The sequence below is a fragment of the Hemitrygon akajei genome, chromosome 4 (assembly GCF_048418815.1).
Source record: "Hemitrygon akajei chromosome 4, sHemAka1.3, whole genome shotgun sequence".
NCBI classification, from domain to species: domain Eukaryota; kingdom Metazoa; phylum Chordata; class Chondrichthyes; order Myliobatiformes; family Dasyatidae; genus Hemitrygon; species Hemitrygon akajei.
Genome location: NC_133127.1, coordinates 124,960,254 through 124,987,046, shown reverse-complemented (window position 1 = coordinate 124,987,046; position 26,793 = coordinate 124,960,254). Strand labels below are relative to the sequence as shown.

The 26,793-nt window shown below is 39.1% G+C and overlaps 1 protein-coding gene across 1 annotated transcript in view; it reads left to right on the top strand.

Moving 5' to 3' along the window:
• Positions 1–26,793, top strand: part of LOC140726616 (protein diaphanous homolog 3-like) — a 567,224-nt gene that overhangs the window by 308,249 nt on the left and 232,182 nt on the right. Inside the window, exon 20 of the mRNA XM_073043216.1 lies at positions 48–149. Within this exon, the coding sequence (XP_072899317.1) occupies positions 48–149 (102 nt within the window). The remainder of the gene's footprint in view (positions 1–47; positions 150–26,793) is intronic.

The window sequence follows — 26,793 nt, the reverse complement described above, 5'->3', positions numbered from 1 at the left end:
CACTTTAACAAAGCATCCTTTATATTATTTCTTTCCTTTGTCAACAGAATTTGCTGCACCATCTACCAGAACAGGAACAGGTGGTTACCTTGGCACATTTCAAGGACGATTACAATAATTTGTCAGAACCAGAGCAATTTGGAGTAGTGGTGAGTGTTCTGTGCAAATCATCAAACTGAGATTTTAAGAATCTTAATTATTCCTATAAACTTCAATCAAGAGAGTAGTTCTGATTTCACATGATTAATTTAACTTCATTAATGTTGCTACATGATTTGACGCCGATAAATAGAAAATAGTTTTTTTTCTCCCAATTAAGAATTCCTGTCTTGAAAATTTTCCTTGCCAAAAAAAATCTATTCACCTATTCAGGACATGCCCGCTTCTCATTTCTACAATCTAGGAGAAGGTACAGAAGCCTAATGGCACACACTCAATGCTTTAGGGAAAGCTTCTTCCCCTATGCATCAGATTTCCATGAACATTACTTTATTATTTTGCTTTGTTTTTGCAGAGCTTTTTTCATGTAAGCCGATCTCTGGTGTTGTGAAATGCCAAAAATCAGCACAGACCAGAAGCGATTGTTATTAGCAAGCTTGACAACATCTGTGGCAAGAGAATCAGCCGAAACTTCAGGTCCACATAGGAGATTCTGCAGCTGCTGAAATCTCGAGACAGACAGAGAGAGAGAGAGACACGCACACTCGCACTCACACACACTCACAGACATATACACACCCCTGGAGGAACTCAGCAGATCAGGCAGCACCAATGGACTGAGTTGTGATGAAGTTTTAGCTGACAGGATGGGGATTGGATTCACAATGGGACAATTGTGACACAGTGAAGGTAGGGTTTTGGTGATAACTTAAAGAGGTCATCTTGTCAGTCGATGGGTTAAAGGGGACAATTAAATGTAATACTACAAATGGATGTGTGAAAAGTTGAGAAATGTTGGGCTGTAAGATGTTCCCAGGAAAGCAGGCTTTGCTAATGGCGAGAGCTATCATGGATGACTTGCAACAGAAATGACACCTGAAATTGTTGAATTCATTATTAACTCCAGACAGCTGTTTTGTGCCTGTCTGGGAGATGAGTAGTTTCTTCTTCAAGCTTTCATTTGGCCTCCTTATAACAATATTGGGAGCCACAGACAGACAGGCCAGTCCTGATACAATGTCTCAGCCTGAAATATTAACCATCCCTTGTCACCAACAGATGCTGCTTCACCCACTGAGTTCTTCCAGTGTTTTATTTTTTGCTCCTGTCTTTGACAGATAGGCTAGTTGTGTGATAGAGAATTAAACTGGTGACCACTGTTATTCTACAAAAACATTTGACCATTCAAGTCCAAGTGAGTTACTGCTTCACCTGGAAAGGCTTGGCACAACCAGGGTGGTAGAATGGGAAAAGGTGAAAGAATAGGGTTGTATCTTCTGTAGTTGTATGAGAATGTGCTCTAAGAAGGGGAATGATTGATGGGAGTGGAAGAGCAAAAGGACCAGTGATCATTGCTGCAGTTTTCAGTTTGTGATCTTGAAACCATACTAGTGATTTTTTTTAATGACTACAGTTAGGTGTTCACATTGTAGTCATAACTTATTAATATAATATTATTTATACAGAAATAACAATGAAAAGCTTATGCACAGGGAAATAAAATCTTATAATATATGATTTTCTGGCCTGTAGAACAGTTCCAGTTCAAGATGAGAAAAGATTCAATCTGTGAGTGCTTGTCATGCTGTTTATTTATATCTTTCCTTTATTGAACTTTTAACATTTTTTACTTTTTACGGTAGAGAAACAAAACAGGCTGCTCCCATTTAAAAGTCAAGTTCATTGCAGGAAGTAGTGAAGCAAAGTGCTTTTTAATAAATTCAGTGAGGATGAATTTCTACAACTCTAATGACTACATGAGCCTGTATTTTAATAATTATGTAGAATTGTTCTGGGTCATTTTGATGGCTATTGTAATGGGCTTGATCAGACCCAAACTATTCGAACATCCAGGAGATGTGGTAATAAGTGTAAAAGCACTGCAAAATAACTTAATTTATTATCATAAAATAGAAAGCACAAAGAAACCACAGAAAATATTACGTGCTAAGTCACTAAGATTTCTGTGCTCACAATTCTCAGTCACCACTTGATTGCCGCTGTTGTCGGAGGAACTCTGCATTCTGACTCACTCATGAATCCACCTCTGGGTCACAAGCACTGATCACAATTTCTGGTCCTCTGTTGAAGTCCGATGAACCCAAGGAAGGTACCCCACAAATACGAGTTTCACAAGCATAAGAAGACACACTGAGACAGTTAAACTCTTTGATCTTTTGTTCTCCTGCCATTAACTCAGCCTTGTTTCTTTCAATCAAACATGAATTAAATACTTTAATGGTCACACCTTATCCATTGATCCACCAATGTTTTGGACATAACATTCCCAGACTACAAATAGTATTAATATTACATATAAGTGATAAAGCCAAATGCAAAAAAGATTATCCATCAAGCCAACTTGAGACAGACACGAAGAAAGAATACATCAACCTAGCTCTCAAAGTGACCAACAGACATTAAGTCATTAACAGACATCCTCATGTTAATGGTGTCTGAGACTAGGAAAGACTCCTGCTGCCATCAGCAAACTTTAGATATTAACAGGCTTACAGTGTTCAGACACTCTGTAAACATTATTTTTACATAGTTTTTTTTGAATTATTGAAATGCGCTTGCTGTTGGGTACTTGGCCTCGTGAAAAGCGGACAAATGCTCAAGAAGTGGCAAGGTTGCCGCTGATGCACCACAAGGCACAGAGAAGAACTTAGCAACAACAGCAGCAATTCATTTAGCATCTAGAGCTAGCAACATGCAAGGATTATTCAGAGACAAACTTTAGATTGTAGTGCACATTAAGCAGAATCATGCTAATTTAATTTAATGATTTCAAATATCTGAGGAAAACGTATATTTTTTTTTACTGAGTCTTTCTCTGTGGCTCAGAAGGGAAACGAGACAAAAGGAGAACCGTAGTGATAGGGGATTCCATAATTAGAGGAGAAGACAGCTGATTCTGTGGATCTGAAAGAGACACTTGGATAGTATGTTGCTTCCCAGGTGCCAGGGTCAGGGATGTCTCTGATCGGGTATACTTAATTCTAAAGGGTGAGGATGAACAGGTGAAAGTCGTGGTATATATTTGACCAGAAGACATTGGAGCAGAATTGGACCATTTGGCTAATGATCTGTTCTGCTGTTTGATCGTGGCTGATTCAGTTCCTTCTCAACCCCATTCTCCTGCCTTCTCCTTGTTACCTTTCACACCTTGACTTCTCTGAACCACCACCTTAAATACACTTAACGACCTGGCCTTTGCAGTTGTCCTTGGCAATGAATTACACAGATTCACTACCCTATGGCTAAAGAAATTCCTTCTCATCTCCTTTCTAAATGGACATCCCTCTATTCTTCACATCCACCCTATCTAGGCCTTTCAACAGGCTTAGACAGACTCAGTGTGTAGAAGATATTTCTTATAGTGGGGGAGTCTAGGACCAGAGGGCACAGCTTAAGAATAGAGGCACATCTATTTAGAACAGAGATGAGGAAGAATTTCTGTAGCCAGAGGTGAATCTGTAGAACTCATTGCCACAGCCAGCTTTGCAAGCCAAGTCTTTAAGTATATTTAAGATGGAGAATGATAGGTTCTTGATTAATCAGGGCTCACAGATTACAGGGAGAAAGCAGGAGAATGGGCTTGAGAGGGATAATTAATCAGCCATGATGGAATAGTGGAGCAGACTCGATGGGCCAAATGGCTTAATTCTGTTCCTTATCTTCTGGTCTTACAATATTTTAATGTAGTATTTTTATAATATTTTAAAAATGTATTTGTGAATGCAGCACACAAACTAGGAATTATATACATTTTCAGTATCATTCACTTGACAAATGCTGTTTGCTATTCTGATGATTCACACGTAATAGATTTTTCAGAGGTTTTTAATTTTGTATGCATTTGATTTGAAAAATTTCAATAAATTTTATGTTTTGCAGAGGCAATTGAGGACCATAACAAATGAGTTATTTTCTAATAGTATTGCATATTTGGTTAGAGTTTGGTTCTAGTCAAGGGGTTCATTTTGTGACTTAACTCTCGAGCTGATACAAAGCACTTTATGAATATCAGCGTTCTGAGTTTTGTTACAGTCGTCAAGTACTGTCTCGGCCATCTGGTTCATGGAGCTTGTTATGATATTTGAAGCTCTGAGTATTCCCAAAGGCCTGAAAAACTTCTTCTGCAATAATTGAAAGATTTAAAGTTCCAGAGCTCTGTCATAGAAACATAAGAATAAAGACATTTAAAGCAATTTGGTCTAACGTACTAGGCTAAAAATGTCATTCATTTTTTTAAAAAAAATTTTAAAATTAGTTTTTCAAAACATTTTACAAAATTAAAAACCCCAAATAAATGTCATTCATTTTTGTCTGAATGCATTCACCACACTCAGGATATCATGAACTTTTGTTTACCTCACAGTTATATTATCAGCTTTGTATTTCAGAGCCATCAGTAGTGTTAATCTATTTAAGTGCACACATTTGACATCTATTTGGATTTGGGTTAAATGTCAACCTTGAATCCTCCTTATGCTGATTAAATATTCTGCACATTTGTCATTGCAATAGGATTGTTTTAATTACATAAAGATGGAAGTCCTTGAGAGGCTGAAAATCTTAAATGACCAGATAATATACTTAGTGGCCACTTTATTAGGTACACCTGTGCAACTCATTAATGCAAATATCTAATCAGCCAATCACGTGGCGGCAGCACAATGCACAAAAGCATGCTGATATAGTTGAGGTTCAGTTGTTGTTCATGCCAAACTTTAGAATGGGGGAAGAAATGTGATCTAAGTAACTTTTACCGTAGAACAACTGTTGTTGCCATATGGGCTGGTTTGCATATCTCAGTAAATGCTGTTCTGAGATTTTCATGCGCAAGTTTCTAGAGTTTACAGAGAATGGTGTGAAAAACCACTTCTGTCAGAGAAAATGGCTTGTTAGTGAGAGAGGTCAGAGGAGGAAGGCCAGACTGGCAATACAAAAGTAACACAAATAATATTGTGTTACAATAATAGTATGCAGAAATGTATCTGAACATACAGCCGATTGAATCTTGAAGTGGGTTGGCTACAGCAGCAGAAGGCCATACTTGATACCTCTCCTGTAGCTAATAAAGTGGCCACTGAGTGTATGTCATTTAACATGAAGTATCTGTTCTTGTAAGAAGGTTTGCGATGCACTGACAATTAATTTGAGTGAGTTGTAAGGATTCAGTAAATGAATACTGTGTCACCTGTACTCTTGGAAGGTGACTCCATAGGTGCAATAAATAATAGACTAATTAACATGAATCCCACACAATGCAAAGTGATAGAATCAATCATCATTTGTGTGGTGATTTGTTTAACAATTTAGTGAACATAAGTTAGGCTTCTTGCTTTCTGTTCTTTTTTGAATAAATGAAAACGTAGAAGATGTTTTGAGCAGGAGCTATGAAGAGCAGGTTGAAGACAATAACTGCTGCAAATGCTGGAAATATGAAGCCAAACCAGAAAATTCAGGCAGTGTTCAAGAGGTCTGGCACTGGCTGTGTAGAGAGAAATTTGTTTACCATATCAGATCAGTGACCTTTCATCATTACAGGAAAAGTTGGTAACTATGTCTTTTCAGCTACAGGAAAGGAGAATGATGAAGAGATCAAAAGGAATGTATATGTTAGGGTGGACGCAAAGAGATATTGCAAACCAGTTCTCTGAGATAAAGACAGAGGAATAAGAAAGCAAGGGAAGGGCTAGAGATGGACTAAACAAAAGTGTGAACAGGTTGGTAATGAAGGTGATGAAACCAGGAAGCAGCACCGGTATGCAGTCATCAGTGGAAAAACAGATGTAGCAGGATCCTGAGCAGCACTTGAAACAGTACCTTTTAATGTGCCATCAAGTATATAGCTATTAGGCTGAAATAGGTTCAATTATTAAATTATACCAAATTATTCATTAATTGAAAAAGGCATAAGGAGCTTGACTGAATTTAAAAGGAAATATGTCTCTGGATTGAAGCAATTTTGACGAGTGATGACAGCAGGTTTAAAGAGGAGAGTCACTAAACAGGAGAGGGAGTATTCATCTAGAAGGGAATTAACGTTTGAAACAACTTGAAAGTGATTTCAAGGGTGGGCAAGATAAATTAGAAGAGCACTTATGAAAAAGGAGACAAATTGCAGTGGATGTAGACCCAACTTGGACATGATGGCGTCTTGGGGGATATTATACTACATTAAAGCTTTTGTAGAAATCCAAGTTAATGCTCCAGGATGGATGAAGGGTAAAATTAAGGAAAGGAAAATGGCAGAGGCACCTGAATGAAGCATGAAAGAAACTTAGTGACTCAGTAGGTCTGTGGGGGCCTTGTACATGTTGCCTTACTGAGAGAAAAGCATGTGAAGTGCTGGAGAGGCAGGATTTTCCATTTAAATGCATTTGAAAGAATTATAAGGCATGATTTTACAGTCATCTCAAAATCTAATTGCTATTTAACAGTGAATATTGCTTGTTCTTTCTTTAAAAGGTAGGGTACACCTATCTGAATAAGATGTAATATTTACAAATTTTTTACAAGAATATTGCAGTAGTCATTGAATTTCTTACCAGTGGGTGGCAGTGGAGACAGCTATAATTATGTGGCCAGTGGAGCAGCAGGACATTACCAACAATAACTTAATTTCTGTTCCAATTAATGTATGTGGGAGTTTAAACTGAAAATACTTCCATTGCTGAGTCTTTTATTCAAATTTCGTTATGAAATTCCTGTGATCCTACATAATACATTATTCTCTACCTAAGGCTAAGTACTTTTTTTCTCCTTATAGGAGGAATTTTAAAGGTATTCTTTCCCCTGCTTATTTCCCACTGTCCCAAGCTGATCTTTTATTTTGATCAATGAATGGAAAAGCATTATGAAGCCATTGAACTTACCAAATAGTATTTATGAAACTATTGGGCTCAACCACAGATTGCTCTGAAAAGCCATTGGATCAACATTCTCCAGATTCTTTCTCTTGGGATCCAGCACCAATCTTACTTTTCCAATCTACCTCCATATTGAATCCTCCACATGACTATTGCAGCATTGCACCTTTTCTATCTTCTATTGTGATTTGTACGCAATATCCTGAGTCTTTTTACCCTTGCAGTTTCTTAACTGTACCCACAAAGATTTTCTGCTTTTGATCCTACTATTAAGTCTTCTTAAGGATTTGATTTAATCTTTTACGAACAGAACCACCCCACCTTTCCTGATTACTTGCCTGTCCTTTTGATAGAAGGTGTATCCTTGGATGTTAGGCTCCCAACTATGATCTTCTTTCAGCCATGGCTCAGTGATGCCCACAGGGTCATACCTGCCAATTTCTAATTGCATCACAAGATCATCTACCTTGTTCTGTATACTACGTGCATTCAAATATAACACCTTCAGTCCTGTATTCATTACCCTTTTCAATTTTGTCCCATGTTACACTTAAGCACATCCCACTGACTGCAATTTTGTCCCATCGTCCTTCCCCATGGTCTCACTACACACTGCATCTAGTTGTATACCAAATGTCCCATTCTTGGCTCTATGTCACCGGTATCCATTCCCCTACCAAATTAGTTTACAGCCTCCTTAATAGCTCTAACAAAGCTGCTTGCAAAGGTATTGGTCCCCTTTAGGTTCAGGTGTAACATGTCCTTTTTTATACAAAATCATCTACCTTATTCCATATACTGCGAGCATTCAAAAATAACACCTTCAGTCCTGTATTCATCCATGTTACCAGAAGTACCGGAATTTTGCCTTCATATTACTGGAAGTGAAATTCTTATCCCATTCTAAATTTTTTGTCTTTTTATTTATTATGAAAATGTTCATAACCTTTCTTTCTTTCTTTCTTTTCAAATCTTTTTATTAATTTTTAAGAAAAACATAAGAAAAATATTAGTACAAAACATTTGAGAGTACATAATAGATTAATTAACAATCAAATATATATTAATCAATACATAGAGTCTCTCAAACTCATAGTATAATGTAAAGGGATTAAGAGAAAAAAAAAGAAAACCCCCCCCAAAAAAAAACAACTTAAAAAAAAACTAACCAACATGGGCAATCGCATAATGTTAGATACATACAGTAGTGCCAATGACTCCCAACCTCCATCCACACAATTCAGGATAGTAGCAATAAGGTTCAGGATCAGACCATTTAATTCATATGAAAATGTTGAATAAATGGTCTCCAAGTTTCTTCAAATTTAACTGAAGAATCAAAAACCACACTTCTAATTTTTTCTAAACTCAAACAGGAAATAGTTTGAGAAAACCACTGAAATACAGTTGGAGGGTTAATTTCTTTCCAATTCAATAAAATAGATCTTCTAGCCATTAGTGTAACAAATGCAATCATTCGTTGGGATGAAGCGGATAAACACTTATTATCTATCATTGGTAGACCAAAAATTGCGGTAAAAGGATGTGGTTGGAGATTAATATTTAAGACTCTTGAAATAATATTAAAAATATCTTTCCAATAGTTTTGTAAACAAGGACAAGACCAAAACATATGAGTCAACGAAGCTATATCAGAATGACATCTATCACAGGTTGGATTAACATAAGAATAAAATCGAGCAAGTTTATCTTTAGACATGTGAGCTCTATGTACAACCTTAAATTGTATTAGAGCATGTTTAGCACAGATAGAGGATGAGTTTACCAATAATAAAATTTTTTCCCATTGCTCAATAGATATAGGGCAATGCAGTTCTTCCTGCCATTCCTTCTTAATTTTTTCTGATATATCTGGTTGTACATTCATAATCATATTATAAATGATAGCTACTAAGCCCTTTTGACAAGGATTAAGAGCTAAAATTCTTTCTGTAATGTCCAATGGACATTCTTTTGAAAAAGACTTTAGTTCATTATATAAAAAATTTCTAACTTGTAGATATCTAAAAAAATGGGTTTTAGATAAATTATATTTATTAGATAACTGTTCAAAGGACATAATGTTATCATCCAAAAACAGATCACGAAAACATGTTATACCTTTTGTTTTCCATTAAAAAAAAGGCTTGATCTATAGATGATGGTCGGAAAAAGTAATTAGATGTTATAGGACTTGACAGCATAAACTTATTCAAACCAAAAAATTTACGAAATTGAAACCAGATTCGTAATGTATACTTGACTATAGGATTAGTTATCTGTTTATTCGTTTTGAATAACGAAAAAGGAAGTGAAGATCCTAAGATTGAGATCAATGAGAAATCTTGCACAGATTTACATTCCAAATTTACCCATTGTGGGCCAGCAACTGTAGTCGATTCTTGTATCCAAAATATCAAATACCGTATATTAACTGCCCAATAGTAAAATCTTAAATTTGGTAGAGCCAAACCGCCCTCCTTCTTAGGCTTCTGTAAATATTTTTTACCTAACCTAGGATTTTTGTTCTGCCACAAATACGAAGATATTTTAGAATCAACTATATCAAAAAAAGATTTAGGAATAAAAATTGGTAATGCTTGAAATAGATATAGAAATTTAGGTAGTATCATCATCTTAATGGCATTAATTATACCTACCAAAGACAAAGATAGTGGGGACCACCTATTAGCAAGTTGCTTAATTTGATCTATTAAAGGCAAAAAATTAGTTTTAAATAAATCTTTATGTTTTTTAGTAATTTTAATACCTAAATAAGTAAAATAGTCTGTAACAATTCTATATGGTACCTGATTATAAATTGAAGTATGCATATTTAATGGAAAAAGTTCACTCTTATTAAAATTCAATTTATATCCAGAAAAATTACTAAATTGAGCAAGCAAAGAAGAAATAGCAGGAATAGATCTTTCAGGGTCAGATATATATAATAACAAATCATCCGCATATAATGATACCTTATACATCGTCTCCCCACGGGTAATACCTAAAATATTGGGTGATTCACGAATAGCTATAGCCAAGGGTTCCAAAGCAATGTCAAATAATAAAGGGCTTAAAGGACAACCTTGCCTTGTACCCCGAAATAACTGAAAAAAAGGGGATCTTTGATTATTAGTGAAGACCGAAGCTAAAGGTTTCTGATATATTAATTTAATCCATGATATAAATTTTGAACTAAAATTAAAATGTTGCAAAGTATTAAATAAATATGACCATTCGACTCTATCAAATGCTTTTTCGGCATCTAAGGAAATGACACATTCTGGGATTTTAGATGAAGAGGTATAAGCAATATTAATTAATTTTCTAATGTTAAAAGATGAATAGCGATTTTTAATAAATCCAGTCTGATCCTCAGAAATAATCCGAGGCAATATATTTTCTAATCTAATAGCCAAAATTTTACTAAAAATCTTAAAATCCGTATTCAGCAAAGATATAGGCCGATAGGATGCACATTCAGTGGGGTCTTTATCTTTTTTAAGAATTAAGGAAATAGAAGCTTCATAAAAAGATTGTGGTAGTTTACCTATACTTAATGCATCTTTAAGAATTTTACAAAACCAAGGAGAAAGTATAGAAGAAAAGGATTTAAAAAATTCTGCAGAAAAACCATCTGGACCCGAAGCTTTACCCGAGTTCATTAAGAAAATAGCCTTTTCTATTTCAGACTCCGTAATAGGTGTGTCCAAAAATGCACTATCCTCAACAGTTACTTTTGGAATATTCAATTTCCTTAAGAATTCACTCATTATAGAAGAGTCTTTAGTACATTCTGATTGATATAAAGAATTATAAAAATCTTGGAAGGCTTTATTTATCTCTTTATGATCAATCGTCAAAGTACCATCTTGTTTGCGAATCTTAGTAATTTGTCGCTTATCCGAAACAATTTTCAATTGGTTAGCTAGTAGTTTACCAGACTTATCTCCATATGTATAAAATTGAGCTTTCGATTTAATTAACTGACTTTCAATCGAGGAGGTTAATAATAAACTATGCTCCATTTGAAGTTCCACCCTTTCTTTATAAAGTTCTTTACTAGGGGTCAATGAGTAAATCTTATCAATTGCCTTAATTTTATCAACTAATGTTAATATTTTAGAATTAGTTCGTTTCCTAACTCCGGCAGAAAATGAAATAATCTGTCCACGAATATATGCCTTAAAAGTATCCCACAGAATTCCACTAGAGATGTCTGCTGTAGAATTTATTGAGAAAAACAAATCAATTTGCTGTTTAATAAAGTTAACAAAGTCAGAGTCCTGCAGTAAAACAGGATTAAACCTCCAACCTTTATTACTAATATATGAATCCGTCACCTTAATAGATAACTTCAAAGGTGCATGATCAGATATAGCAATAGAGTCATATTTGCAATCCATAACGTCTATAAGTAAATGCTGATCAATGAAAAAGTAATCAATTCTTGAGTAATTATGATGCACATGGGAAAAATATGAGAACTCTTTGTCATTAGGGTGTAGAAAACGCCAAATTTCACAAATAGCTGAATCAATCATAAAAGAATTAATAAGAGAAGCCGATTTGTTCGGAAAAGTTTGAGTGGGCTTGGATCTATCCATCAAAGGGTTTAGACAACAATTAAAATCCCCGCCCATTATCAATCTATATTGATTCAGATTAGGAAAGGATGTAAATAAGCATTTAAAAAATTCAGGACAGTCAATATTTGGAGCATAAACATTAACTAAAACAACTTTTTGATTAAAAAGTAAACCAGTAATAAGCAAAAATCTACCTTGCGGATCTGAAATTGTTTCATGATGTATAAAAGCAGTTGATGAGCCTATAAAAATAGAAACACCTCTCACTTTGGCTTGCGAATTTGAGTGATACTGTTGGCCCTTCCAAAACCTAAACAACCTCTGACTATCCACCTTCCTTACATGAGTCTCTTGTACAAAAATAACATTAGCATTCATTCTATGGAATACTTTGAATACTTTTTTCCGTTTGATTGGATGATTTAAACCATTAGTATTCCAAGAAACAAAGTTAATAGTCTTATCCATATTGACAATATATATTACAGTTAACATATAGGTTTAAAAGAAAAGTGAACTCATGAACCCGGAAGAGGGAAGTAAGTTCAAAGGGAAACCGGAAGTCACAGCACTGCAGCCATTTTTGTAGTTTCATATAAGCCCATGAAATAAAACTAAGCAAAAAGCAAGCAAAAAAAAAGAAAAAAAAGAAAAATCCCCCTCCCACCACCCTCAAAACCCCAGGAAAAAAGCCAAACAGAGGCAAGCAAGCGATCTAATACTAAAATTACCCCCTTGTCTCAAGACGGCAACTCAAACGAAACAAAGTTAAAAAAAAATACAAACAACCCACATTATAAAAAAGGGTTGATATAGCAAAAGTTAAAATATAAAATTAATGTTATAAATGTATATAAACAAAAGGGTTAAAAAAAAATTAAAACAATAAATGAAAGTTTAAAACTTTCAAACACATCAAAACAGTTATGACGCTACAAACACTGGAGTCTGTCGGGAAGAAGAAACGCCATTTTATTTTTTCCCAATCTTAATATTCAAATGCTAACAGTGTAAAAAAAGAGCGTATATCGATTTAAAAAAGACAAAAAAATAACCCTAATAGGTCATTTTCAACGCTAATCGATTAATAATATATAAAAATATAAAATCAGTATAAGCCCAGTAAAAAAAAAGAGAGCTTTAACCGTATGTAAGAAATACATGTGAACCGTATCAAAAAAAAACCCCAAACGTCAATCTATAACAGATCCAAATCTATAGGCTAAATTACATTGGTCAGCCCGATCAAATGTCATTGTTCCAGGAAACCTTGAGCATCCGCTGGCGATTTAAACAGCCGAAAAGATCCATCTTGAAGGGTGACTCTCAGGTGTGCTGGAAACAGCAACGCTTGCTTGTAGCCTTTCTGGTGAAAATTCGACATAACCGATCTGAAAGCCAGCCTAGCCCGTAATACCTCCGGGCTATAGTCCTCCAGAATGCGAAAATTAAAATTTTGATAGGTTATCATACCTTTTTTACGAGCCGCACGGATCAGACGTTCTTTGATATGAGGATAATGGATTCTAAGAATTACGTGCCGCGGTTTCAGACTTGAATCTGCCTGAAATCTGGAGACCCGATGAGCCCGATCGATTATCGGGGGGTTATCCAGGACTTCTGCGCCCAGGACATCCACTAGAAATTTAGAGAAGAAAACGGTCAGATCACCGCTTTCAAATTTTTCCGGGATCCCAATTAACCGAAGATTTTGTCTTCGAGAACGATTTTCCAAATCAGTAATTTTAACTTTATAACGATCCATCTGTTGGATCGTCGAAGTTTGCTCTTCTTGCATTTTTTCGATTATACGATCCTTCTTACGAGCGGCTTCTTCAAGAACCAAAATGCTTGCTTGTTGTTCTTTTGATTCCCGTGAAAGGGTCAGGAACTTTTCTTCGAGTGATTTCAAACGTTCGTCATACTGTGTAAATCTTCCAAGTAATTTTCTCTCCAGATCTTCAAATTTAGCTTCTATAAACTTCACAACTACTTCTAAAGTTAACGGTTCTTTCGTCTGTTTCGGTTCTTTTGCTTTAGACATTTCAGCAAGTTGAGAATAATTCAAATAGTTTAAAAAGAAAAATTCTATATGTTTAGACCCCTTTAAAATAAGTTTAAGGGGTGTTTGTAGGTTAAAAAAACGTAAAAGGTTTGGAGCAAAGCCTAGATGCGGTTTACTCCATGAGCGCCATCTTGAGACTCTCGTTCATAACCTATCCTCAAAGTTCAAAGTGAATTTTATAATCAAAGTAAGTATATGTTAACATATACAACCCCATGATTCATTTTCTGCTGGGCACGTTCAATAAGTCTATGGAATAATAACCATAACAGAGTCAACGAAAGACCGCCCAACTCGGGTGTTCAAACAGAGTGTAGAAGACATCAAACTGTGCAAATATAAAAGGAAGAAATAATAATAATAAATAAATATGCAATTGATACTGAGAACATGAGGTAAAGAATACTTGAAAGTGAGTCCATGGTTTGTGGGAATATTTCAACAAGGGGCAAGTAAAATTGAGTGCAGTTACCCCCTTTGGTTCAAGAGCCTGATGGTTGAGGGGTAGTAACTGTTTCTGAACCTGGTGGTGTGAGTCCTGAGGCTTTACCTCCTTCGTAATGACAACAGGGAGAAGAAAGCATGTCCTGGGTGTCCACGGGACCTCAATTTTGTTCTCCATCCACTGCACATTTGCTAACAAGGTTATAGGTAGAGAGGGGGGTTCTCAGCTCTCTGTGTTTCAGTCTGGCTTGGAGATTCCATTCCTGTCTCGCTTCTGGCCATGGTAATGAACCTTTGCCGGCTTAAAGATACTGTACTTGCTTGGTCTGCCGAGACCTTCACAGGATCGTGAAATCTATAGATTATTAAGTTGATTTTAAACTTCATTACTGCAGATTGCAGTGAGAATTATTCAAGAGGTATATTTAGAAGTACTCTACGTAGTTTGCAGAATGCACCATCTTGCTCGTGAACCACTGTGAGTGCATCCTGCACTCCCCTTCCCTTTTACCTTGTCACCTTTCTAAACTGAACATCCCCCCACCACTATTTAGTTTAAATACACACATCAACCCTTCCCACTGACTGCAATTTTACTCTATCAGTTGCCTATCCTTCCTCACAGTCTCACTACTCCAAGAGTTCCCAACCTTTTTTTATACCATGGACCCCTACCATTAACCGAGGGGTCCATGAGTCCCAGGTTGGGAGCTGCTGCACTACATGCTGCATCTACTTGTATGACAACTGAGCTTCCTCTCCCCTATTATTCTGGCTTCTATCCCCTGGCAAATTAGTTTACACCCTCCCCAACAGCTCTAGCAAATCTGCCTGCAAAGGATACTGCTCCCCCTCAAGTTCAGGTGTATCCCGTCCTTTTTGTACTCAGAAGCGATCCCAAAGATTCAGGAATCTGTAACTTTGTCCCCTACACAATTCCTCAGCCCCACACATTATTGTTACCTTCACTGGTGCATGACACAAGCAGCAATCCAAAGATTGTTACCCTTGAGGTCTTGATTTTTTGCTTCTAACCTAGCTTCCTGTATTTTCTCTTCAGGACCTCATCCCTTTCCCTACCTCTAGTGTTGGTACCAATATGTAGCACACCTGCTCTCCCTCCCCCTTCAGAATGCTGTGGACTCGATCTGAGACATCCCTGATCCAGGGAGGCAGTATATAATCTGGTCCTCTTTGTCATGCCAACAGAATCTCCTGTTTGCTTCTCTAACTATGGAAACCCCCTATCACCACTACATTCCTCTTTCATGCCCTACTGAGCCAGAAAGGCAGACTCAGTACCAGAGACCTGGTCACTGTGGCTTTCCCCTGGTAGATTCCCCCCCTCCCCCGCCAACATTGTCCTATGCAATATAGACAATAGACAATAGGTGCAGAAGAAGACCATTCAGCCCTTCGAGCCTGCACCACCATTTTGAGATCATGGCTGATCATCTACTATCAATACCCGGTTCCTGCCTTGTCCCCATATCTCTTGATACCCCTATCCATAAGATACCTATCTAGCTCCTTCTTGAAAGCATCCAGAGAATTGGCCTCCACTGCCTTCCGAGGCAGTGCATTCCAGACCCCCACAACTGTCTGGGAGAAGAATTTTTTCCTTAACTCTGTCCTAAATGACCTACCCCTTATTCTCAAACCATGCCCTCTGGTACTGGACTCTCCCAACATCTGGAACATAATTCCTGCCTCTGTCTTGTCCAATCCCTTAATAATCTTATATGTTGCAATCAGATCCCCTCTCAATCTCCTTAATTCCAGCGTGTACAAGCCCAGTCTCTCTAACCTCTCTGCATAAGACAGTCCGGACATCCCAGGAATTAACCTCGTGAATCTACACTGCACTTCCTCTACAGCCAGTATGTCCTTCCTTAACCCTGAGACCAAAACTGTACACAATACTCCAGGTGTGGTCTCACCAGGGCTCTGTACAAATGCAAGAGGATTTCCTTGCTCTTGTACTCAATTCCCTTTGTAATAAAGGCCAATATTCCATTAGCCTTCTTCACTGCCTGCTGCACTTGCTCATTCACCTTCAGTGACTGATAAACAAGGACTCCTAGATCTCTTTGTATTTCTCCCTTACCTAACTCTACACCATTCAGATAATAATCTGCCTTCCTGTTCTTACTCCCAAAGTGGATAACCTCACACTTATTCACATTAAACGTCATCTGCCAAGTATCTGCCCACTCACCCAGCCTATCCAAGTCACCCTGAATTCTCCTAACATCCTCATCACATGCCACACTGCCACCCAGCTTAGTTTCATCAGCAAACTTGCTGATGTTATTCTCAATGCCTTCATCCAAATCGTTGATGTAAATTGTAAACAGCTGTGGTCCCAATACCGAGCTCTGTGGCACCCCACTAGTCACCACCTGCCATTCCGAGAAACACCTATTCACCGCTACCCTTAGCTTTCTATCTGCCAACCAGTTTTCTATCCATGTCAATATCTTCCCCCCAATGCCATGAGCTTTGATTTTACCCACCAATCTCCTATGTGGGACCTTATCAAATGCCTTCTGAAAATCGAGGTACACTACATCCACTGGATCTCCCTTGTCTAACTTCCTGGTTACATCCTCGAAAAACTCCACTAGATTAGTCAAGCATGATTTACCCTTGGTAAATCCATGCTGGCTCGGCCCAATCCTATCACTGCTATCTAGATATGCCACTGTTTCATCCTTAATAATGGACTCTAGCATCTTTCCCACCACCGATGTCAGGCTGACAGGTCGATAGTTCTCCGTTTTCTCCATCCCTCCTTTCTTAAAAAGTGGGATAACATTAGCCATTCTCCAATCCTCAGGAACTGATCCTGAATCTAAGGAACATTGGAAAATGATTACCAATGCATCCGCAATTTCCAGGGCCACCTCCTTTAATACCCTAGGATGCAGACCATCTGGACCTGGGGATTTGTCAGCCTTCAGTCCCATCAGTCTACTCATCACCGTTTCCTTTCTAATGTCAATCTGTTTCATTTCCTCTGTTACCCTATGTCCTTGGCCCATCCATACATCTGGGAGATTGCTTGTGTCTTCCTTAGTGAAGACAGATCTAAAGTACTTATTAAATTCTTCTGCCATTTCTCTGTTTCCCATAACAATTTCACCCAATTCATTCTTCAAGAGCCCAACATTGTTCTTAACTATCTTCTTTCTCTTCACATACCTAAAAAAGCTTTTGCTATCCTCTTTTATATTCCTGGCTAGCTTGCGTTCGTACCTCATTTTTTCTCCCCGTATTGCCTTTTTAGTTAAGTTCTGTTGTTCCTTAAAAATTTCCCAATCATCTGTCCTCCCACTCACCTTAGCTCTGTCATACTTCCTTTTTTTTAATGCTATGCAATCTCTGAATTCCTTTGTCAACCACTGTGGCCCCTTTCCCCCCTTTGAATCCTTCCTTCTCCAGGGGATGAACTGATTTTGCACCTTGTGCATTATTCCCATGAAAACCTGCCATTGCTGTTCCACTGTCTTTTCTGCTAGGATATCCGTCCAGTTAACTTTGGCCAGCTCCTCCCTCATGGCTTCATAGTCTCCTTTGTTCAACTGCAACACAGACACCTCCGAGCTGCCCTTATCCTTCTCAAATTGCAGATAAAAACTTATCATATTATGATCACTATCTCCTAATGGCTCCTTTACTTCAAGATCGCTTATCAAATCCTGTTCATTACATAACACTAAATCCAGAATAGCCTTGTCCCTGGTCGGCTTTCGTACAAGCTGTTCCAAGAATGCATCTGGTAGGCACTCTACAAACTCCCTATCCTGGGGTCCAGCACCAACCTGATTCTCCCAGTTCACCTGCATGTTGAAATCCCCCATAACTACTGCGACATTACCTTTGCCACATGCCAATGTTAACTCCCTATTCAACTTGCACCCAATATCCATGCTACTGTTTGGTGGCGTGTAGACAACACCCATTAGGGTCCTTTTGCCCTTACTGTTCCTCAATTCTATCTACACAGACTCCACTTCTCCTGATCCTATGTCCCCCCTTGCAAAGGACTGAATCTCATTCCTCACCAACAGGGCCACCCCACCCCCTCTGCCCACATTTCTGTCCCTACGATAGCACGTATACCCTTGTATATTCATTTCCCAGGTCTGATCCCCCTGCAGCCATGTCTCTGTTATCCCAACAACATCATAGTTACCCATTCGCACCTGAGCTTCAAGCTCATCCGCCTTATTTCTGACACTTCGTGCATTCAGATATAGAATTTTTAGCCAATTTCTCCTCTCTCTGTTTGAATCTCTGCCTATTGTGCTTAACCCAACTCCCCGAACTCCCATCGGGCTATACGCCCCTAGAATTTTGTTGTCCTTCCTAAATTTACCTATTCCTTCTGCACATTTAACTCCATGTTCCGTCAGACCATCCCTCTGTACATGTGTCCTCCCTATCACTTGTTCCGCCTCTCCTTTCTCTACTACACACTTAATATTCCGGACCGTGTAGTCCCCACCTGTCCTTTATTCTTCATCTCGCTATCCTCTCTCTCATTCTGGATCCCCGCCCCCTGCAAATTTAGTTTAAACCATCTCCAAGAAGCACTAGCAAACTTCCCTGCAAGAATGTTAGTACCGCTCCAGTTCAGGTGTAAACCGTCCCTTCAGAACAGATCCCACCTTCCCTGGAATAAAGCCTAATTATCTAAAAACCTGAAACCCTCCCTCCTGCGCCATCCTCTCTGCCACGTATTAATCTGTATAATTGTTCTGTTCCTTGCCTCACTCGCACGTGGCACAGGTAGCAATCCTGAGATTGTTACCCTGGAGGTCCTGCTCTTCTAACTCTTCGCACCTAACTCCCTGAACTCCCTACGCAGGACCCCCTCACTCATCCTACCCACGTCATTGGTCCCTACATGGACCACAACATCTGGATTCTTGCCCTCCCTCTCAAGAATAACCTGCACCCGATCTGAGATGTCTCAGACCCCGGCACCAGGGAAGCAACATACCATCCAAGACTCCCGATCTTCCCCACAAAATCTCCTATCTGCCCCCCTGACTATAGAATCCCCTATCACTACCGCTCTCTTCTCTTCCCTCCTCCCCTTCCTAGTCGAGGGTCCAACCTCAGTGCCAGAGACAGGACCACTGCAACTTGTTCCTGGTAGTTCATCCTCACCAACAGTATCCAAAACGGTATACTTATTGTTGATGGGAACGCCACAGGGGTGCTCTGCTCTCTCTGTCTGCTCCCCTTGCCTCTCTTGACCGTCACCCATTTGCCTACCTCCTGACTTTTTGGTGTGACTACCTCCCGATAACTCTTATCTATCTCTGCCTCTGCCTCCCGAATGATCCGTAGTTCATCCAGCTCCTGCTCCAATTCCCTAACTCGGTCTGATAGGAGCAGCAGCTGGATGCACCTTTTGCAGGTGTGGTCATCAGGGACAACTGTGTTGACCCTGACCTCCCACATACTGCATACGGAGCACACCACTGCTCTAACTGTCTCCCCCATTACCTGATCCCAGATTAGTCAGAATAAATTAAAAAAGAACGTACTGACCTCACCTTTTTACCTCAGCAGGCAAGTACTCAGGCTCACTGATTTCCTCTCACTGAAGTCCTCTTGCGCCAAAGCCCAGCACTCTGCTCCTGTGCACTCCGCTGCCCGCACCGACACTGCCCGCTCCTGAAAGTGGGCCTCTTTTTAAAGCCCACACTCGCTGCTGATGTCACCCGCGCCTGCGCAATTTTACCTTCCTCCTCAGGTACTCTCCAGGTAGGTCCGAGGGTCTCGGCCTACCTACAACGGCTGATCCTCCGATCTCCAGTCGTCTGTCGATCACGAGCACTCCTTACTCCGCTCCGCTGCCCGCACCGACACTAATACTCAGTAAAGCATAGTGACCAAAATCAATCTTAATCTTGAGATAGCAGTAATAAAATGGAACTGGAAGAGTGAGGGTCTCTGGATTTGGTAGCTCTCACAATATATTTAAGTATATAAGAGCCCAAAGAAGGAATGATTTTTAATAACAAGATCAGAAAGCAGGATCAGTTCAGATAGTCAAGGTGTTGGAATAGCCAACAGGAGTTCAAAATATCATTAATATAACCATATAACCATATAACAATCACAGCACGGAAACAGGCCATTCCGGCCCTCCTAGTCCGTGCCGAACTCTTAATCTCACCTAGTCCCACTTACCCGCACTCAGCCCATAACCCTCCACTCCTTTCCTATCCATATACCTATCCAATTTTACCTTAAATGACACAACTGATCTGGCCTCTACTACTTCTACAGGAAGCTCATTCCACACAGCTATCACTCTCTGAGTAAAGAAATACCCCCTCGTGTTTCCCTTAAACTTTTGCCCCCTAACTCTCAAATCATGTCCTCTCGTTTGAATCTCCCCTACTCTCAATGGAAACAGCCTATTCACGTCAACTCTATCTATCCCTCTCAACATTTTAAATACCTCGATCAAATCCCCCCTCAACCTTCTACGCTCCAATGAATAGAGACCTAACTTGTTCAACCTTTCTCTGTAACTTAAGTGCTGAAACCCTGGTAACATCCTAGTAAATCGTCTCTGCACTCTCTCTAATTTATTGATATCTTTCCTATAATTCGGTGACCAGAACTGTACACAATATTCCAAATTTGGCCTTACCAATGCCTTGTACAATTTTAACATTACATCCCAACTTCTGTACTCAATGCTCTGATTTATAAAGGCCAGCGTTCCAAAAGCCTTCTTCACCACCCTATCTACATGAGACTCCACCTTCAGGGAACTATGCACTGTTATTCCTAGATCTCTCTGTTCCACTGCATTCCTCAATGCCCTACCATTTACCCTGTATGTTCTATTTGGATTATTCCTGCCAAAATGTAGAACCTCACACTTCTCAGCATTAAACTCCATCTGCCAACGTTCAGCCCATTCTTCTAACCGGCATAAATCTCCCTGCAAGCTTTGAAAACCCACCTCATTATCCACAACACCTCCTACCTTAGTATCATCAGCATACTTACTAATCCAATTTACCACCCCATCATCCAGATCATTTATGTATATTACAAACAACATTGGGCCCAAAACAGATCCCTGAGGCACCCCGCTAGTCACCGGCCTCCATCCCGATAAACAATTATCCACCACTACTCTCTGGCATCTCCCATCTAGCCACTGTTGAATCCATTTTATTACTCCAGCACTAATACCTAACGACTGAACCTTCTTAACTAACCTTCCATGTGGAACTTTGTCAAAGGCCTTGCTGAAGTCCATATAGACTACATCCACTGCCTTACCCTCGTCAACATTCCTCGTAACTACTTCAAAAAATTCAATAAGGTTTGTCAAACATGACCTTCCACGCACAAATCCATGCTGGCTACTCCTAATCAGATCCTGTCTATCCAGATAATTATAAATACTATCTCTAAGAATACTTTCCATTAATTTACCCACCACTGATGTCAAACTGACAGGTCTATAATTGCCAGGCTTACTTCTAGAACCCTTTTTAAACAATGGAACCACATGAGCAATACGCCAATCCTCCGGCACAATCCCCGTTTCTAATGACATCTGAAAGATCTCCGTCAGAGCTCCTGCTATCTCTACACAAACTTCCCTCAAGGTCCTGGGGAATATCCGGTCAGGACCCGGAGATTTATCCACTTTTAAATTTCTTAAAAGCGCCAGTACTTCCACCTCTTTAATTGTCATAGGTTCCATAACTTCCTTACTTGTTTCCCACACCTTACACCATTCGATATCCTTCTCCTTAGTGAAAACCGAAGAGAAGAAATCGTTCAAAATCTCTCCCATCTCCCTCGGCTCCACACATAGCTGACCACCCTGATTCTCTAAGGGACCAATTTTATCCCTCACTATCCTCTTGCTTTTAATATAACTGTAGAAGCCTTTCGGATTTACTTCCACCTTATTTGCCAAACCAAACTCGTAACTTCTTTTAGCTTTTCTAATCTCTTTCTTAAGTTTCCTTTTACATTCTTTATATTCCTCGAGCAATTCCTTTACTCCATGCTGCCTATATCTATTGTAGACATCCCTCTTTTTTCGAACCAAGTTTCTAATATCCCTTGAAAACCATGGCGCTTTCAAACCTTTAATCTTTCCTTTCAACCGAACAGGAACATAAAGATTCTGTACCCTCATAATTTCACCCTTAATGCTCTTGGAGAGACAAGTATTCTGGAAATTGACAGGTTTTAATAAAGATCATTCATTCATCATTGGGACTTGAACCTTCATTCAGAGTGGATGAATCAAACTGGAAAAGTAATCCAGAGAATGAGTTCTTAAAAGTGTTTTCTGATATTCCCAGAGCAATATTTCATGAAATTAATGGTAAATCACTTTATTGTTGTCCAATGTACCAAGATACCATGAAGAACTTTTTTTGCATCAGTATCAGTACATAGAGGTAGAACAAGCAAAAGCAATAACAGAATGTGGAATCAAGGGTTACAGAGAAAGTACATTGCAGCTACTGTAGACAACAAGATGTGAAGGCCAATTTGAGGTAAATTATAAGGGCAAAAGTCCATCTTATCATAATATTGGATCATTCTTTAAGAACAGCTTTCTTTGAGCCTGGTGGGGCATGTATCTAGGCCTTTGCATCTTCTATCTGATGGCAGAGGGGTGGAGAAGAGAGAATGTCTGGGGTGGACAGGGGTTTTAGATTGTTTGTTCTTTATTGAGGCAGCAAGAAATGTAGACCATGGAAGAGAGGCTGGTTATCGTAATGTGCTGACCTGTGTCCACAACTGTTCTCAACTCTGCAGTTTCTTGTGGTCTTGAGCAGAGCAGTTGCCATGCCAAGCAATGATGCAACTGGATCAGATGTTTCCTATGGTGCATCTGTAAAAATTGGTGAACATTAAATGGGGTGTGCTGAATTTGTTTAGCTTCCCGAGGAAGGAAAAGCACTACTATTCTCTTTTTGGCTAGAGTTGGACCAGGACAGGCTATTGTGAAATTCATTCTCAGAAATTTGAATTTCTTAGCCCTCTTGCTCCACACCACTAATGTGAACAGAAGGTTGTACTACACCATTACCTCCCTGCCACTCTTTGTGAATAAATGACCAGCTGATATTGAGGAAAACCATGCTGGTATGCTGTCTATCTCTTTCCTGTACTCCAACTCATTTAAGATTTCACCCACTTATCATGTTATTGCAAACTTGTCAATGGGGAATCTGGCCACCATTTATGAGTGTATAGTGAGTAAAATCAGGGGTTGAAGGGCACCAGCGTTTAGGATAATCCTGGTGGAGGTGTTTGCTGCCTATCATTGCTGATTGTGGTCTGTTCGTCAGGAATTCAAGGATCCTGTTATAAAGCGAGTTGTTGAGTCCCAGACCTAGGAGTTTGGAGATGAATTTGCTTGGAATTTTGGGACCAAATTCAATAGGCAGTAGTTTACATAGGTGTCCAGATACTCCAGAGATGAGTGTAGGATCAGGACGGTGTTGTGTGCTGTGGATCTATTTTGGCTGAAGATGAATTGCAGTTGGTCGAGTTTGTATGGGAGACTGGAGTTATTGTGTGCCATGATCAGTTTCTTGACGCATTCAGGCATGTTACCTTACTTTACTTTGGTACCAGTATGACAGTGGTCTTCTTAAAAGTAGCTGGGAACCTTAGATTGAAGCAGGAAGAGGTTACATATGTCTGAAAATACCTTGGCAGATGATCTGCACACAGTCTAACAACATGGCTGGGGACTCCATCCAGGCCAGCTGTGGATGAACAATTAGACTTGGTCACAGGAGGGGCTGGACTGGCAGCTCAGTATTCTGGGGTTTCATTGTTTTAGATATTGTAGAGAGGGAGGGATGAAAGGCAGAGAGATGGCATTGCTAGTCAGGGAAAATGTCATGCCAGTGCGCAGTCAGAACTGAATGTAGAGCTTGTCTAGTGAGGCCTTACAGTTGGAACTGAGGAATAAGAAAGGTGTGACTCTGTTAATGGGACTCTATTGTAGACTGTGAGATTTAGAGAACCAAATTTGTAGTGAGATCACAGATTATTGCAAGAAACATGGGATTTCTGATAGTAGGTGATTTTTAACTAGAGTATAAGAAATGCATGAGAACATTTAAGAAACACTTAATCAGGAGGACCAAAAGGAGTCATGAGGTTGCCCTAGCAGACAAGGTGAAGGAGAAGCCTAAGGGCTTGTACAGTTATGTTAAGAGCAAAAGAATTGTAAGGGACAAAATTGGCTCTCTGGAGTTCAAAATGGTCATCTATGCATGGAGCCAAAGAGATGTTGAATGGGTTTCTTTCCATCTGTATTTGCTAGAGAGACAGGCACAGAGTCTATAGAAGTGAGGCAAAGCAGCAGTGATGCTATAGATCCTATACAGATTACAGAGGAGGAGGCGCATGACGTCTTGAGGTAAATTTGGGTGGACAAGTCCCTAGGGCCTGACAAAGTGATCCCTTGGACCATGTGGGAGGAAAGTGCAGAAATTGCCAGGGTCCCAGCAGAGATATTTAAATCATCCTTAGGGACAGGTGAGCTTCTGGAGGATTGAAGGATAGCTAATGTTGTTCCACTGTTTAAGAAAGGCTCTAAAAATAAACCAGGAAATTATAGGCCAGTAAGCCGGACATCAGTAGTGGGAAAGTTATTTGAAGGTATCTTAAGTGATCGGATATATGACTATTTTGATAGACAAGGACTGATATGAATAGTCTGCATGGTTTTGTACATGGTAGGTTGTGTCTAACCACACTTATAGAGTTTTTTGAGGAATTTACCAGGAAAGTTGACAAAGGCAAAGCAGTGGATGTTGTCTATATGGACTTCAGTGAGGCATTTGATAATATTCCGCATGGGAGGTTGGTCAAGAAGGTTCGGTCACTTGGTAGGATGAGGTAGTAAATTGGATCAGACATAAGCTTTGTGTGAGAAGCCAGAAAGTTAGTAGATGGTTGCCTCTCTGACTGGGGCTTGTTACTAGTGAATTGCAGAAGAGCCTGCTTGCTGTAGTTTTCTGTGACTGAGAACTTTGCCTGGGTGATCTCCCACCAAGTGCTGTAAGTTTGAGTTTACTTACCTTTAGTGTTCAACTTGGATAAGTATATTTGGTACCAGTAGACAAGGATAACAGGAAGGTACTCGAATTAGCAGGCTGTGATTAATAAGGTTCTATACTGGGTCATATTAAGTTATTTGTAAGCAGCTGTATAGAAGCAGACTCAGAAAATTATTAGTAGTAGCTTTAGAATGCTGGTCTTGGGCAAAGTGGTGGCATAGCAATTAGTGTTGTAACCTCTCAGCCCCAGGGACCTGAGTTCAAACATGATTGTAATTGCTGGCTCTGTGGAGTTTGCACTCCTCCTGGGACCATGTGGATTCTTCTGGCTGCTCTACTTTCCATCCATTAACAAAAGATAACAGCATAAACAGAATAAACAATGTTGATGTAGAAGTGTGAGAGATAATAAATAAATGACTCAGAGAAATAATTGAAATTACAAGTTAATCTGCTACTGCACAAAGCTTTAGTTTGACTAGTCTATGGTGCTATGACCAGCTCTGGACTTTTGTCCTCAGAATGCATGTTTTGGGCTCTCTATTAATAAGCTAAAATTCTTCCAGGGAGCAGTTAAATTTTGAGCAACGATGCACAAATAAAAGTTACATTCATTGCAATTTAGAGAGTAATATTATTGTATTTGAAGTTCTTGAGATACTAAGGATATGACTTTTCAAGAATGAAGTTATGAAATACTTGTCCATAAGAATGATGAAGTCACCACCTCAAATATGCCAGCATAATCTTTAACATCTGAGAAAATAAATACTTTAATTTCTGAACTTCAGGCTTGTGGTCATTCCTTCCCCTCTGAAACCTGGATGCTAAAGTATTGGAGAGAAATCACCAATGTTGTCTCAGTAAATTTCTCCAAATCCATTGGCAGAATAAGAAAGCCAACGTTAATCTTCTTTCCCAGCACTGGGACCTTAATTATATTAAATTAATTCTGATAGACAGATCGTATCACTCATATACCTGACTAGATCATATAACAGACTCTTTATTTTGTGTCCATTGGAATAAGAGTATTAGGTAGACAGAGGAAATGATTGAAAGGTTTTCTTGAAGCAGTTTTGAAATAATGTAGCATCCCTTTTGACTTATGATTATGCAAACTCATTATCAGTTACGACCATTTAACATGGAGAAGGAACAAATAAGATGGTCTCATATATACATCAAGGGCAGACAGAAGTGCTGTGTACATAGGAGGAGACCTTTCTTGCTCTGTCAGGTATCTCCTGTCCCGGGTGTAGCAGAGTTTCCAGTTCCCACATTGGTCTCATCACTGAATTGAAATGGAAGCCAGTCAATTTTGAAACTAATGGACACTCAAAGAAGGAGAAATGAACACGACAAAAAATTGGGATGACAACAGATTGTTTTCTTAGTTACTTATGGTCTGTGTATAAGATTAAGGTAATTGCGTGAAAGCTGTAAGATCTTGTGTAATTGCACCTGAAACACTGGATAAATATATTTGGAGTTGGTGGAACATAGTGATTATCGATGAGGAGAGGTTTGTGTATATTGCTTTACAAGAATGAATGATA